Here is a 16,756-nt window from a genome sequence, read left to right as displayed (position 1 = left end):
TTATACAATGATAATAACACATTTCGATCCTTATTCAGTGTCCGCTTTCCATAATCTTCTTTTATACTAATTGCAGCTTTATCGACCAGGCATTGAATTGATATTTGGATGCATTTTATGCATACATGAATACCAACGCATGCATATGTCCACATTTTCTCTCAATAAATGGGATACTTACCTTTATGCAAATTAAGATGCTTTCATCACTATCTACACATTCTTATGGAGCTCGTATACAAACCGTTTTCATGTTAGGAAAGTGTTCATGCTTCGATATAAACTTACCTTGATTGACACATTCGGACAAGAACATGCAGCTACGCCTACCTATTTGTACTCCTGTTGGTGTACACTTTGTTGCACATTGATATATTTTACGTTTGACTCACTTGCACCGGCAGCAATTGCTTTGATATTCATTGATTAAACATGTTTTGTAAATGGCCAAGCCATGGAGTAGATGTGATAATTGCTCAATCAGAACCGTACAATGGAAGGAGGAATTGGGGGAACAGGAGTTGCTTTTCTTATTCCAGTTGTATACTCTTAAAAACCTGTAAAAAAATGGCAATTTCTTGATGATGTGCAACCGGGAGCCAGGCTCCAACAATAACACAACTGGTATGATAAAAATAACATTTATTCCCATGTTTTCTATTATCGTTATCAATAACTGATTTTTTAATAATTTGATTTAAATTAAATTCGTATTTGCTATGCTAACAACAGTACTATCAGATGAAAATGAAGTGCTTCAATTTCAATTAGAGATTATGTACATATTCTTGCTTGAAGCATGTTTGAGAAATTTTTAAGCGTTCAACAAAAACAAAGATGGAAAGTGAGGCTGAAATGGATAATTGATTACAGGAAATTGTGTAAATGAATTTGCGTTGCCATTGTTGGATATTTACAGGCCTTTTACGTATTGAGAATAGAGAGTACTTTGAAGAGAAATAAAAAATATAGAAGCTTCTGAAAACAGCACAAATAAAGATTTAGTTAGAATTATAAATATGTGATATGGTTTCAAAACCGAAGCATAAGATTAACATCTATTCTTGTGTTAAATTTAAGATCGTTCTTCATTGCGTATATGAATTGCCTAACTACTAATTGAATGTCCGTTTACTTTGAGTTATATTGGGCGCGAAGTCTGGAGGAAATAAGAAGCTGGAACATTATCACTTGTTTGTCTAGTCATCGTTTCTTACTCTCACTCTTAGTAACGTACTGGTTGCCAACAACCTGTTGTCTCGTCACGCCGGTAGTAATGCGGGCGATTATCTCGGAATACGGTGATGGCTGGGAATTGATTGTCCTGTATGTATTTTAGTGTCAAGCGAACCTGGGAATCGAAAGAAATGAGAATAACATTAAATCAAAATATTCACGAATATATATAGGATTTTTACAAAGTAAGTGCATTCACAATTCATGTATGCTAATGAAAAATAAATAGCGACACCGCCTTTTTCAATTGAGTTCACTCAAGGTTATGGCATCGGATTTCATCTTCTATAAAAATTGAAAGATACACTTGTAACTGGAACGTGTCAACGAGACACAAAAACTGCTCCACCACAGCGTTTCAGAATAGCACGGCAATTTGGAGGTTTAATTGACTTCTAGGTGCGACAAGAATTTGTGTCTAAATGATGTTCAAGGTTCTTGGATTTGACGCGCAAATATCATTCGTTGTCAACATGCAAGATGCCAAGAATTATTCATCATCATCATCAACGGCGCAATAACCAGTATCCGGTCTAGGCCTGCCTTAATAAGGAACTCCAGATATACCGGTTTTGCGCCACCAATCGATCGATAAAAGTTGTCTGGCGTCCTGACCTACATCATCATTCCATCTCAGGGAGGGTCTGCCTCGTCTTCTTTGTCTACCTTAGATATTGCCTTTATAGACTTTCCGGACTGGATCATCCTCATCCATACGGATTAAAAGACCCGCCCACCGTAACCTATTCAGCCGGATTTTATTCACAACCGGACGGTTATGGTATCGCTCATAGATTTCGTCGTTATGTAGGCTACGGAATCGTCCATCCTCATGTAGGGGGCCAAAAAGAGTTCGGAGGATTCTTCTCCCGAACGCGGCCAAGAGTTCGCAATTTTTCTTGCTAAGAACCCAAGTCTCCGAGGAATACATGAGGACTGGCAAGATCATTGTCTTGTACAGTAAGAGCTTTGACCCTATGGTGAGACGTTTCGAGCGGAACAGTTGGCTGCCAACAACCGTGCGCCGATTTCATTGTCGTAGCAGTTATCGGTTGTGTTTTCGACCCTAGATAGGAGATATTATCAACGGTCTCAAAGTTGTTGTCTCCTATCTTTATTTTTCCCGTTTGACCAGTCTGGTTTGATGTTGTTGGTTGGTTGATTTTCGGTGCTGACGTTGCTGCCATATACTTTGTCTTGCCGTCATTGATGTACAGCTCAAGATCTCACGCCGCCTGTTCGATCTGGATGAAGGCAGCTTGTACGTCTCGAGTCATCGTTCCCATAATGTCGATATCGTTCGCATGGGCCAGTAGTTGGGTGGACGCTCCAATATGCCCATTCTGTTGGAAATCAGATTTCCTTCTTTGTCTCGGCAGGATGAGCATCGAGGTGTGTAAGGCTTCATCCTGCAGAATTGTTGATAAAACTGCCGCGCCTGGTGCGGTTGCTCCCTGTGCTTTCCGAGTTCACAGACTTGTTGGTTTTCCCAGGCTTTCTTTTTCCGTCTGCGAAGTCGCTTCTCCGCTCGACGGAGTTCGTGATAAGTCTCTGCGTGTGCCCGCTTTCTTTGAGAACATTACTCGGTATGCAGCATTCTTCCGTTCCGTTCCTAGCTTACATTCATCATCAAACCAGCCGTTCAGACTCTTTTTGCGGCTGGGGCCATGTTTGTGGCCGTATTTATGATAACGTTCTTCAGGTGGTTGTGAAGATCATTTGTTGATGCTTCATCTCCAGGATCTCTGTTGATTGCGATTATTGGCTTATAGGTGCCGCGGAGGGCTGCGTTGTGGATGGCTTCAGTGTTAACTCTCACCTGATTGTCAGAGGGGATTCTGGGTGGTGTTATTACTTGAGCTCGGAGCACTATGCCAACGAGATAGTGATCCGAGTCTATATTGGCCCCTCTATATGTTCTGGCATTCATCAAGGCTGAGAATTGGCGGCATTCGATTAGCATGTGGTCAATTTGGTTGAAAGTGGTCCCGTCTGGAGAGGCCCACGTTTGTTTATGGACCGCTTTCCGCGCAAACCAGGTACTTCCAACAACCATTTCGTGTGACCCTGCTAATTGAATAATCCGCAGTTCCTTATCATCTGTATTTTGATGTTAGCTATGGGAGCCAACATATCGCCTGAATACGGGCTCCGTCTCTACTTAATAATAGTAATAATAATCGTTGGGGCAACAATTCATATTGGATCAGGGCCTTGAAGTGTGTTAGAGCACTTCATTCAACACCATACCGATACACTACAGCACACGGTAGGAGGCAATGTGGTCGGCATTGCGCTCGCCCGAGATTATTACTCCTATTTGACTCAGCTACTCATTCACAGCTGAGTCTACTGACACGATAACAAATCCCTCTGCGACCTTCCGCTTCTACAACCCATCGCTCTAACCACTTGAGCCGCCCGGATGCTCCGTCCCTACTTGGCTGTTAAAATCCCCAAGTATGATTTTGATATCATATCTGGGACAGGCTTCGAGGGTTCGTTCTACTGCCTCGTAGCAGGTATCCTTCTCCGACTTTGCAGTCTCCTTTGTAGGGACGTGAACGTTAATGAGGCTTCCATCGATGCTCTTGAAGTGTGTGCTGTTGCACCGTCTTGTTGGAAACAAGTGTCCCCCAAATCCAAATTTTCTAGCCGTGGGAAAAAAAAATTCTGTAGCATGTTTACATACCGGTCCGAATTCACTGTCACTGTAACCTCATTTGGGTGAATGCAAAGGCTTTTGATGCAATTCTCGAGGGTTGGTATCAGCCCAGTAGCGCATGTTTTGTTTGTTAACCGACCCACACAAATGAAAATGGGCTTCATCGCTAAAAAAACAATAGCACCCTCGGGAACGACATCAAGAAGAAGCTCACACGTGTTCATCCGAGAATTGAGGTCACGTTCTGAAAGTTCCTGCACTATCGCCATCTTATAGGGATGAAAATGAAGATCATCACGAAGAATTCTTCTCACAGAACGATCGGATAGTCCAAGGGCAGATGCGTGTTTGCGCGCAGAACGCCGTGGCGATCGCAACATTGACGCTCTCACTGCTTCAATGTTCTCAGGTGATCTAACGGGCCGAGGGACTCCAGTTCTTCCTTTTCTCGCACTTGCAGTTTGTCTGAATGTAGTGACCCATGTAACAATTGATTTGCGGTCTGGGACGGGAGCCAACGGGGCTAAATTAAAGCGATTCCGAAATGCACGCTGTGTTGCAATAACCGAACATCCGCTTGAAAAGTAAACTTCAACGGCAAAGGCACGCTCCTCACTATTCCAACGCATGATGGCGACTGAACCGTGTCGGGACATAACTTGAACGAGACCACTAGCGCTCCGCTATGACGTCAACTAACTGAGTGGCGCGCATTTTAAAAAAGGAAGTTATGCTGCCGCACCCTGTATTTGGTGAAAAAATTGTAAAATTCCTGTCAGTTATAAGCTTTATCGACATACTGTAGTTAATCTAACCATTGAAGGGGTACAATAGTGTGGTGCAACTTCTCTTGACACTATCATATGAGAGTTAGTACAATCTCGGTTTTATTCCCAGATTTTACCTGTTCTAGGTACTGATGCCCCAGAGGATTAGGCTCGCATCATAGCCTATTCTTTATTCAATATGTATTCGTGTGCGTATGAAGTGGTAGAGAGACAAAGACTCTGAGCACTCAAACCCTACTAGCCCTGTGCACTCGATTAACCCGTCTAACGGAATATTCTGGATTCGTTTATGCATCGTAGGATTTGCTTTAAGGGATGTGATGCTGCCCGCTACAGTTTGAGCACATCAACTCCAAAAATCATTTAATAATTTCAACTCCAACGCGTCCATAGGCGGGACACTCACATAAAAAACGTTCCATGAATCCCGCTTCCTTATTACATGATGGACAGATATCATCTTGGAGAATTCCTATTCTGAACATAAATATGTCCACCTAGTGAATTATGGCCAGCCAGAATGCCCACTCTGCAAATCTTCCTGCTTTTCGATAGGATAAACAAACACATTTGTTTGCTCCCGACAGGAAAAGTTTGGTTTGTTTAGTAGTATTAAAACTGTCTGTGACCTGCCATTATGGGAAGCTTGTTTTCAGTTAAGCATTAACTAATGCTACTGACACTCCAATTGCTGGTCCCGGTCCGCGCAAGGGGGAAATTGAACCCTCTTTCGTCAAAGCATCTGAGATTTCATTTCCCTCTAAACCATAGTGACGGGATATCCAGAGTAGTTCCACTGTATTGAATCTAGAAACAGAGTTTAATCGGTGTCTACATTCCTGAACGGTTTTTGAAGTGATCAAAGGGCGGCACAACGCCTTTAATGCAACTTGACTATTACTACAGATTGCGATATGCCCGCTCTTCAGCCGCTCGTTAATCATCCAGGTTGCTGCCCTTAGAATTATACCTTCTAGATCGTTGCATATTGTCCCGAGGGAAAGGCCCACTTCTCGTTTTTATTCGAGAGGGAGACTCCTGCTCCAGAACCTTGTTCTGTTTTTGAGCCAGCGGTGTAGCAGGCATCAGTATATCCTGGCACACATTCTTTTGATTCGTCGCAGTTTTCTCTCTTCGCGTTTCAAGATACCTTCATATTTTATACCAAGCTGATGTATCGGGATCTGAGAATCAGATTCAGTTGTACCCAATAAATCTTCAAATGCTTTATGCTTCCTAAGTTCATTGTTTCCCCATAGATCGAATCGAATTTATCCATCCGCTTCTCTCATTGCAGTGCTCTGAATAAGTAAATCCAAGAGCTGCAAATTGAGTAATGCATTTAGAGCTGAATCGGATGTCCTGCTCATGGCGCCGGTAATACCCAGACACATAGTTCCTTGCAGTGTGGCTACATTATAGTGAAAACTTTTTTCTTTCACGTTAATCCACCACACTACGGTTGCATAAGCTAACATCGGCCCAATGATAGCAGCATATATCCACGTTATTATAATGTGGAGACAAAGGTCCGCCTACACAGCCCATAAGCTATGAATGCTCGTTTCATCTTTACCTCTACATGTTTGTCCTAAAGAAGCACTTGTCTAGAATAACTCCCAGACATTTCACTTCTTCGGAGAGTTGAAAGTTTGCACCACTCATCTCTGGAAGCACTTCGTACTTTCTTGAGGGCAGTCTTTCGTTGTTTTCATTGTTAGGTAACGATCAACCCCCACGGAATATAGAATCTGTGCACATACTCTCGATTATTGTTTCCAGCCAGGGGCTTGTGCTCTGAAGCTCTGAAAGAAAACTTGCAAGCCCTTAATATTGAGAAGTTCATCATTTGTCACTTTCAAAAAACAGTACCTCTGGGTCCTGTAGATGTGAGGTAACAAAAATGAATTTACTCCAAACTCCACTCCACGAAATGTGTTGTTACTTAAAATCAGATATTTTTCAAATAATTCTAGTTACAAAGTATCTGGATTTTCTACTTACTTGCATAGCGAAGTGTGGTGGCTCCACTTCCGGACTAGTTGACAAATGTTGCAAGAGGAATTCGTCGCTTTGTGCTAGCCACAAATCGACACCTCTCAATGGGTCGTAATTGAATGGTCCAATCCTAAGCATTCCAAGTGATGAATCGTATATATCTAATACCTGTTTAAAAGTAATCAATAAATCAGTTTAACTCAAATATTTATCATGGTTGGTTTTTTACATCAAAATAACTAGAAGACTTTTCCTAAAGATTTTAATTGGAATAAAAGTTTGTTGCACATGAGTAAGCGAAGCTCTTACACCGAAGAAGGGATCAAATAGTTCCCGAAATTCACGCATATGCATTCACATTAAAAACTTTGGTCCACAGCGGAAAAGTCTTTCAGTTATTTTCATTTCGAACATTTCCTTAACTGAATGCTTACCGATTGCCCACTTTGTCCACCGGTGAAATTCCTTGCTAGACGTAATTGTAAATCTGGTCCTTTATCTGGGAATGTGGCCGGGAATATTTCGCCTGTCTTAATATTGACACCCACACCATAGATAATTGGCCAATTGATTTCACCTCGTTGAATTGTGTTCAATTCGCCGACGCAAGCTTGTGTTAGGTCTATTTCGAGATGATGCTTGTGAAATGATTCTAGAAACAACAAGCTCATAAATACCGAGCGATGAATTTTTTAATGGCGACATAAAATCGTCAACGGACAAAATGATGTACGTGTATAACTTGAAGACGTATAATTAGCGATAATAAAATGTAATAAAGATCCAAGAGAGGAAAGAAAAGGGAACTCATGAAAAACAGAATCTTCTTCTAGGAGATAAGATTTACAATGATTGAAGAACGTTGAGTAATTACATCGGTATTAGCGTGTACACGCTGCTTGTGGTTTATTCTCAAAAACATAATCTTATGAAATAACTTGGTCCATGATAAATTGACTACCTAAAGAAACGATAAATTTCCATACCATGTTGGAAATTTAATATTTTCTCATTGTTGTCCGGTAGACAAATTTTCTCAATAAGGGCACGTCATCGTGTGGTGAAGTGAGGGGAACTTCCAGTGATTAACAAGCGTCCGAGAGCTTAAGTTTCACAATATTGATTAGTTTTATTAAATCAATTGCCTGAATTTGGGGAATGAGCTCCCTTTTCCAGTAGAAACTCCTTAAGAAAATTGTTTTTTGAGCTGCAGGCATAGATCATACTACATTCAACATATATCTATTTTGTGTTGTGAACTATGAAGTAACCCCCGGGGTTTATTAGTGAGAAAAGGTAGAAGAAGAATATTTAAGGCAAAGTTAGTTTTAAATTTGAGAAAATGATGGCTGACGAGAAAAATCAAAAACTATCACGATTACATTTGGGTAATCGCCTTATGAAATGAAAAAAGGACTCAGACAGAATACCCTTAAATTCCGATTCTTCTCAAAGCGACATTTTGCATCTATGGGTTCAACTTACGCATAATTGAATAAAATATATCTTCAGCATAGCCCTGTTGATCTTTATATCCTCCGACCAATTGTAATTCGATTCTTCCTTCGGGATATCCTAAAGCTAATTCTTGAACACGAGCAATCATAGCTGAAACGGCTTCATCAATTCCCGTGCCATCAAAATGGGCTAAAGCAACAGCACCAGATCCTGGAAAAATCATTTAATAATTTCATAAGAGCAAAATCACTTCAAAGTAAGCCAGCCATATGAAGAGTATGGTAGACTCTTACCTGAATGCCGAACGATTACAATGATGCACGTAGTTGCATCATCTGATCCGATTATGTTAACATTTTTATCATGTGGAGCAACGGCGGCTAATTCTCGTTGGCCGACATATAAAAGACCTACAGGACCAACTGCTTTTGTTGGTATCTGCAGCAATTGTGAAGCATAGTCTCTATACACGGGATGCTGTAGAAAGAGTGTGTTTGTGTCCATAGGACATTCGTCCTGAAGGACTCCGTTTAAAACTAGTACCATCCTGTAAAGAGAAAAAAAGGTCTAGATTATTATCGATGCAGGGGTTCGACTATAAGTTTAATTTGATAAAAGTAATCAAATTTTTAAAAGGTGGTGTATTATGTCTAATCCGAAATAGTGCAAGTGTCAAGGATATCCTCTCTCTAATCCGGGAAAATTGGTTTAAAACTACATCCATTGTTGCGTTTTTATAAAAAATTCCAATACTTTAGTTTGATTCAGTTGGAAGCTAGTGTTAAATTCCGTACAATATATGAAAATTGCACGACAACAAATATGAGGTTTCCATTCTGCATTGATATCGGTTGGCCGATCAAAAGTGAAACAACCTTTTCAAATCAAATGTGAGTTCTTAGGGGAGCTACGAAGAGAAGGAACGGAAGAGGATTCTCAATTCAAAAAGGATATTTTACTTGTAATCCATTATCTTATTTGATATTTTCTACCAGTGCTGTCCCGCTACTGTGGGCTTGTCACTTGCACCACATTAAGTGTAATGATAATGAAACTAAAGCACAGTTTCATTGCAAACTGAGACTGTGTCACACTCCATAAAGAAGTGAACAGAATACACATGTATGTGTACAAGATAGTGACATAAAACGTTCCCTACTGATATTTATATTGGGATGAAGTTGGATAAGTTAAACATATGATAAATTAAATCCAATACCGACGACCAAAATATGCGGAAACACCAACTCTTACGTTGATCTTAAAACAAAGGAAAAAAGAAAGTATAAAAAATAGCTATCGTATAAGCAAAGGTATGCATTAAATCCTGAGATTAGTGATCTTGTTCCGTTGTCTGCAATTTTTTCCAACCTTGAAAACTAAATTTTCATTACTGTTGAAAATCAAATTATCTTCAAAAAATCCTTTTTTCATGACCGAAATAAAAAAGTGAATGCCACCTCGAAGATAAACACATTTGAAATATTTCTATGCGCTAGTTAAGTCTTCTACCTTAGTTCCTACTTCTCCTGGGATCCTTTCAATACCTTTACTAAAATCTTTTCTTTTTTTCTAACTCCGCAAAATGTTCATTCTTTTTAAAGGGATTTTATTTTGAAGGCAGGATATGCTTGGAGCATACTGCAATAAGACCGCAATTCAAAATATTTAGCGAATTTTAACTAATTGAAAAATATGCGTCATGCTTACTCGATTTTCTCGAAATCATATTTGTCCAACAATAATGCTCCTAAAAATCCCCTCCGCCTTTTTCTCAGCTGATTTTTTTCCACACAATAAATTTCCTTTCCTCTGTGCCTAAAAACCGTTTGTCACTTTTCTCCGGAGCCACTAGTCTATCTAACCGTCAACAGTATAACGATCAGGGAATGTAAAACCTGTGAATCGTCTGGTAAACCAACACCAATAGCTCATGATCCAAATCCTATCTCCATCTCTTTAATGAAGAGCTGCAGACGGAGAAAGATTAAGGTCAATTTCCCCCGGGTAGCGCTGGCAACGCCATACGTAAAACGATTGTTACGACGACACAAAAGGAATTTCGAACTGGATTGGTAAGACAATTACGGGCCGACAAAGACCGTAATCTTGATGTTGAGATTACTGCATTTTCAGATTTTACATAAGGTAATGAAAGCGGATCCGGCGCTATTAATGCGTCGGGCAACAACCAATTCGGTGCTACCGTCGGCAGAAACCAAGCTTCCTAGATATACAAATTGATCAACGTTTCTGGATGCTCTGCCAATTATTGAAGACAGGGAGAGTGCGATGACCCAGACTGAGAATTTTGGTTTTATTGGTGTTTATCTTCAGTTTAACTCTACTCGCTTTTTTTCCCACATCAGAACTATTTGGTATACGTCCATGACTTGGTGAGACCAAACAGATATAATCAGCGTAGTAGAGGTGTTTGAGGAAAGATGTCATCGCCAATTGAACTCCTCTACGTCCTTCGGATAGGGCAGCATGAAGATCGTCACCGATAATAAGAAGAAGTAATATCGATGATAGGATGCAACCCTGGCGGATTCCGCTCAAAATCCTCCGAGATTTAATCTTGGTGCAGCACGTGTCACTTTGCGCCATCATACGCCGCTCTGATAATAGCTATAAGTTTCTTCTATCGAAAGCTTTCTCGAAATTGGTGAAGAGCAGGTGAAGCGAAGATCTATATTCTACGCACTGTTCCAAAATTATACGTGGCGTGTTGATATGAAGCGGAGCGGAAACTAACCTGCTCTCTCTCGATCAAGCTTTCGATATGTTTTTTGATGCGTTCCAATTAGTTTAGATCGATAGCTAGTACTTAGTAAGTAGTTAGTAGCTATCTGAAGCCTGCCCTGATGTTACCGGTTTTGAAAACCAAGTAGGGACGGCGTCCCTATTCAGCCGATAAGTCGGCTCCTATAGTCTGCAACAATGAAACGAATTCAACTACTAGTATCACACGAAATGGTTGTTAGAAGTACGCGGTTTGCGCTGAAAGAGAACTACAAATGAATGTGGGTTGACGACCAGTTTGTTGAACACCATCACCTCTCAGCAATGAGGGATGTTAGAACATATAGGGGGACTAATACAGAGTCGGGTCACCATTTCGTTGGCATGATGCTCCGGCCTCGAATAACAATCCCGCCTCGAAAACCTTTTGATACTGGAACTAAAAGCAAACTCCTCCATTCTGGCTTTGAGGGGGAATGAATGCCTTACCATTATCAGATGTCCTGGAGAACTTCACAATCACCTACATAACGTTATCATTTGTATGACCACAAATTTATTTGGTCGGTAAAAAGTCAGAATGACTGATTTTATAATGATTGGGACCTAGGATTGGAACGGAATAATGCTCTTGCCCAAAAATATAGTAATCTCAAAGAACATCGCTACGAATTTCAACGAGCGAAGAAGTGACTTCGCAGACAGAATGGGAGAACCAACTATGATATTGTAGCCAGGGTAAACTGTACATGATCATGAGAGAACTCGCAGGGCTGACAAGAGGGAGATTCTCTTGGGCCCGGAGTTTTGTCAGGGGCCCGCAGTAGAAATTCCTATGAAAAAAGGAATAACAAAAGAGTCCACATAATAATTATAATTTTCAATCCATAATAATCATAATTTTCACCCCGAGTTAATTTTTTGACATAATTGGAATCTTCAACAAACATTTTTATAATTGTAGACTTAGAAGAGAAGTAGAGGAATAAGGAAATAAGGGAATCACCAAAATGATACACTGATTTTCCATGCGACTCTGGAGGAAATGGGGGAAGTCGGGGATCTATCATGAGTCGTAAGATCAGTGAATATTACACTTTGTCGTAGAAACCTCCTCCTTTATTTTTCTGTGATTGAAAATAAGCCGTCGAGGAGTGCTAATCCCATTTACAAGAAGAGGGCGTTCGGGTCAGCAAAGAACTCATCTGAAGTAGCTCTTGTTACGAAGCTTCCCCGGAGGTTATCTTGTACCGTGAGAACTGCAATGACTCCCTGGGCGCATATACTTCATAATTCATGGAGGATATGTTTGCGGCCCGGCTATTTGCGATTGGCTCACTTGTGGGAGTTTCATGATGGTTGTCCTTACGCCCATACCGCGGGCAGAGCTCTTTTTCGGCTCATTCGGGGGTCCTGTTTTTTAATTGTAAGGGGTTAGATGAGAATTTTTCGAGCTGGTTGATTATGGACTTCTTGGCTGGGTCGAATATTGATGAAAAAGTATTGTGCCTACCTCCAGATTTTTAAACAAGGTAGAACTGCTTTTATTTTTAAGCATTCTACTTTTCCTTGCGATATGTATATTTTGGGGTTCAAGCAACACTTTGCCACTTACATAGCCGCTAGTCAAAAATCACGACGTTCGCTACTTAAGTAGGGCGATGGTGATAGGAAGGGTGGGGGCCCCACTATGGATTGTAGTGGTCTTTGTTATGATTTATTAATGGTCAAAGTGATAAGCTAATAGGATTATTTCACTGGTTTATTTAACAAAACAGAATCAAGTCATTCGGAGCTGTCAAAGATTGGTCAGGTGGTCCCAGAGCTATATATTATCAAAAACTCTGTATGATGAAATTGGGAAGAAATTCTCCGGGTTCAGTAAATATCTAAGAATATCTGCCTCGCCGGGTGTGACTATACCCTAACGACAGTAAAACTAATTAGGGCGGATTCATAAAACATTAGAGTTTACAATTTTCTGACTTCCCTGCTCGTTTAATTATCACTAATGGTAGCGTATGTCAATGAGATCGAGACATTATCGTGTTTCTTGCTTAGACCGAAATAACTATTGGCGAAATTCGATGAGATTCATTTCATCCAAAACATGTAATTCGGAAGCTCGCTCGACATTACACCAACGTTTTCCAATCACGGCACGTGTAATTGCAAACCTTTTAATAAAACTTCCAATTCATTTTCACAAACGATTGACAACAAATCGTTACAACTCAAATTCAATTTGTAATTAAATTCATGAAGACACTGAAATTTATGATTGTTGACTACTCGAGCTCCCAAACCAAACATATTGAATATGCAATTGCAATTTACGGCCAGCTGCCCGACCGGTGGTAACATTTCTGGTAAGGCCCAGTTTACCAAGATGATATCCTTTTTTATGGTTTGCTTATATCCGTAATATATGCTGCCTGCATCTACCAAATTACGGTATGAATGGCCAGACCTGGGATCGAGTGAGTAAACTGATTCAGGCGCAGTGGCTGAAGTGACGATAAATTATTCTTTTTCAAATTACAGTGAAATTAAACAAATCATATTCGAACCTTATTTATGATCACGTTAAATTTTATAGTTACGCTTGCGACTGCCGTTTGTCGAATGCAAAGCAACAGCCGGAGGAGTGATAGTGATTTTGTTATAACGAGACCCCTGCAGAGAATTGTTATTTGAGTATGAAAATTTGACCTCAACATTCATTTATCTATCAGTTGCATTTATTATGGGTTTGAAAACCATGGGTGTATCTTGTCATATTGCACTTGTACAAGTCGAATGGGCTATTGTCCTTAGATTTTTCGTGAAAATGTTAAAATAGGGGAAGCCGAGAGAAGCCATACATTACCAATGGTAGTATATTCAAGTGATACAAAGACAATGTAAAGTTTTGTGTTACGAATGAATTGTACTATGCACAAATTTGTCATTTCTGAAGACATTTAAATTCCCAGAAAAAACAATATTAAGAAACATCCCTTAGATAAAAAATAAATAAGATTTATTTTCCTTAGAAAATTAGAAATTTAAAAAGTGGGAAATTCCACAAAAGGGACTTCCTATTTAGGTTCTTTGTTACGCATTTGTGATGTGACAAACAGAAAGCCAATTTAATTTCCAAAGCAATAACTTTTAATTTTGCTTTGTTATCTATGTAACTGATTATAATCAAACCGAATAAGAACAGTCACCTTGGTGTTGTATTTAATCCGATCTTTCCCTTTAAAAGGTAGGAGTCCCTTCAGATTGGAATTACCAAATCGTTTTTACAGGGAGATAGTGCTTCTTGGCTTAATGAAATGTTGGCTCCCAGCAGGATATCCATGGGAGTCATAAATCATTGATGGAAATGGCATCGCATTTCGAAGAACATAAATCATCTATTGGACAAATAATCATTTGGAACTTCTATCTGATTATATTGCTCTTTTTTTCCAAGAGTGTATCGACTTTAGGGTAGTATAATACTTATCGAGTGTAAAACAATATTTTTTTGCATAAGGTGTGAGGAATCCGAATTTAATGTATTGTATTCAGAAAATGTGGAAAATGAGTGTTCTGGCAAAATAATTCAATTATTATTGAATTTAATTTTTTTTATATAATTATTTAATTTTTGGAGCAATGAAACTTATGCGACTAAAAACGAGGGGATGACATCAGCAAAGGGGAACGCAAAGTCTATTCGGATGACTTAGTGGTTGGGCGGTTACGCTGTCGCAATGAGAGGTCGCGGTTCAAACCTACCTGGTTGCAGAGGGGTTCTAACATGCTTTGAAGCTCGGATCCAAGTGGATTGTCGCGCCAATAATTATTATTATTAAAACCTACGTGGCTCAGAAAACATGGTATAGCGCATCAACAACCGGGGTGCTGGCACACTTGCCGAATGGGGGCGAAGAGGCAGACGGACTGAGCGGCTCATCGACAATTTAGATCCGTGGCTGAACCCAACACATGGTGACACATAGTGAATATTTATTTTTCCTCGGAATTCCGCTGTCGAAATACGTATTCGCATTGTTACTTCTAGAGTATGATTTCAGTCACTATGCTCCGGAACGGAGGGTGCTCTTGCTTCCCGTAGTAGAGGAGGCCATGTTGGTCGGTTTTGCAGATGACCTGGCTATAGTGATCGTTGCAAAACTACCGGAGGATATGGAGATTGACGCCACCGAAACGGTCATGGCTGTAAGGTCCTGACTTGAAGGGGTCGGACCGAGCCTGTCGGAGGAAAAAATGGAGGCAATCCTCTTTACAAATCGACGGAAAAGAAACACGATCAGTTTGCGGGTTGGAAGCCACATGATCGTCTCAAAGCTGACCCTTGCCAGGATGATGCCGAACGCAGGTGAGCCAAAACAAAGTACCAGGTTGCTGATAGCTGGCGTCGTGCGGTCCCTATCATTGTACGTGTCGCCTGTAGGAGTGGAGGCTTTGGAAAACGTACAGAACTGGAAGAAGATAAATTCTGCCTATCGTCTGATTGCGCTGACCTGTTTGCGAGAGAGATGCGATGCCTGTATGGACGGAGGCAGACGAGTCCATCAGGAACGCAAGTAGATCACCGGAGAACGGCAAGAGAGAAGTCGTATAGAATCTGGCAACCACGGTGGGACGAGTAGTCCAAGGGTTGGTGGACATACATTCTTATTCCTGATATAAGGAAATGGCTTGACTGACGACACGGTGGTTGCTATGGAACGTGTCTGCATCGTATCGGTGTGGATGATTCCCCGAACTGTTACAGATGTCGTGGGATCCCAGAGGACCTGGAGCATGTGTTGTTTGAGTGCCCGAGATGCCCGGGAGGAGAAGCGAAGTGCTGGGAATCGGCGTGACCCCCCAAATTTTAATCCAGGAAATGCTTAGGTTGGAGGCAAACTAGGCTTCGGTCATTCACACAATTGTGCGGATACAAACCCAACTCCTGATAGAAGCACGCGCAAGAAGAGCGCAAAGAATTAAGCTGCCGAAGAAAGCAAAGAAGCAGAAGACTGCATAGTTGGAAATGCAGGCAATGCAAGCAAGGCAATGGTGGTCCCGTGGGGCGAATGCAGGAGAGAGGCAGGGTTGCTTTTTCAGTGGGTGTGAATCCCACACTACATCCATGTCAGCTTTGACGTTCACACGAGAGAGCTGAAATGGAAGTGTCTTTCTAATATTTTTTAACACCTCCGTGTATTACAAAAGTCGTGTAATCATAAAATCACGTTCTTTTCTAATTATAATCGCAATCATAATCATGATAATGATTTTGCCCAACTCTGCTGAGAATAGTGTAGTTGCCATTTTGTCAGAATGTTAAATGCATGCAACAGAAATAGTTTTTTATCGTCTTGCGTATACTAAACACTTCAGCCCATCAGTTCCCCATCAGCCAAATTTTAATGACAAACTGATGAGAAACTGTTCGTGTGGGGTAGGTCGTATTTGTTAGTCCAAGAACATTTCTCCCCACATGGTATGATTGGCTAACTTTCTCCAGTGATCACCAGAATTAAGAAAGCTGCGTCTGGTTAGGCATATATTTATTTATCCATGTGGAGTCTGTCCAATTGCATTTGTGTGTTGTAAACAAAATAATTACCAAACTGTGTTTATGCAAAATAGTTAAATTCTGTTGATCTTGGCCATATGTATATTTCGGTTTGAAATTCCGAGAGTAAACAATAAAAATTATCAAATATCAGGAAAAAACCTTGTAAACACTTTTTTATTCACTTTTTTTCCAACAATAATTGTATTATTTGAAAATTGTGATGCTCACAAACATTCTTTTCACTACATACCTATCATAATTTTGCATCTGAACTAGCACTTTTAGATGTGCTTGCAAGCCATC

At 40.4% G+C, this 16,756-nt stretch overlaps 1 protein-coding gene across 3 annotated transcripts in view; it reads right to left on the bottom strand.

The window, feature by feature from the left end:
- Positions 1-625: 625 nt before the first annotated feature.
- LOC119660021 (protein N-terminal asparagine amidohydrolase) overlaps positions 626-16,756 on the bottom strand; it is a 179,768-nt gene continuing 163,637 nt past the window's right edge. For all 3 annotated transcript variants that reach the window (XM_038068561.1, XM_038068487.1, XM_038068429.1), the window contains 5 exons: positions 8,439-8,692; positions 8,173-8,355; positions 7,122-7,339; positions 6,694-6,855; positions 626-1,351 (listed from right to left, as the gene is read on the bottom strand). In XM_038068561.1, coding sequence (XP_037924489.1) covers positions 1,226-1,351; positions 6,694-6,855; positions 7,122-7,339; positions 8,173-8,355; positions 8,439-8,691 — 942 coding nt within the window. In that variant the 5' untranslated portion in view covers position 8,692 and the 3' untranslated portion in view covers positions 626-1,225. The remainder of the gene's footprint in view (positions 1,352-6,693; positions 6,856-7,121; positions 7,340-8,172; positions 8,356-8,438; positions 8,693-16,756) is intronic.

The sequence above is a fragment of the Hermetia illucens genome, chromosome 1 (assembly GCF_905115235.1).
Source record: "Hermetia illucens chromosome 1, iHerIll2.2.curated.20191125, whole genome shotgun sequence".
NCBI classification, from domain to species: domain Eukaryota; kingdom Metazoa; phylum Arthropoda; class Insecta; order Diptera; family Stratiomyidae; genus Hermetia; species Hermetia illucens.
The sequence above is the reverse complement of the archived record's forward strand: the minus strand, read 5'-3'. Positions and strand labels throughout refer to the sequence as shown.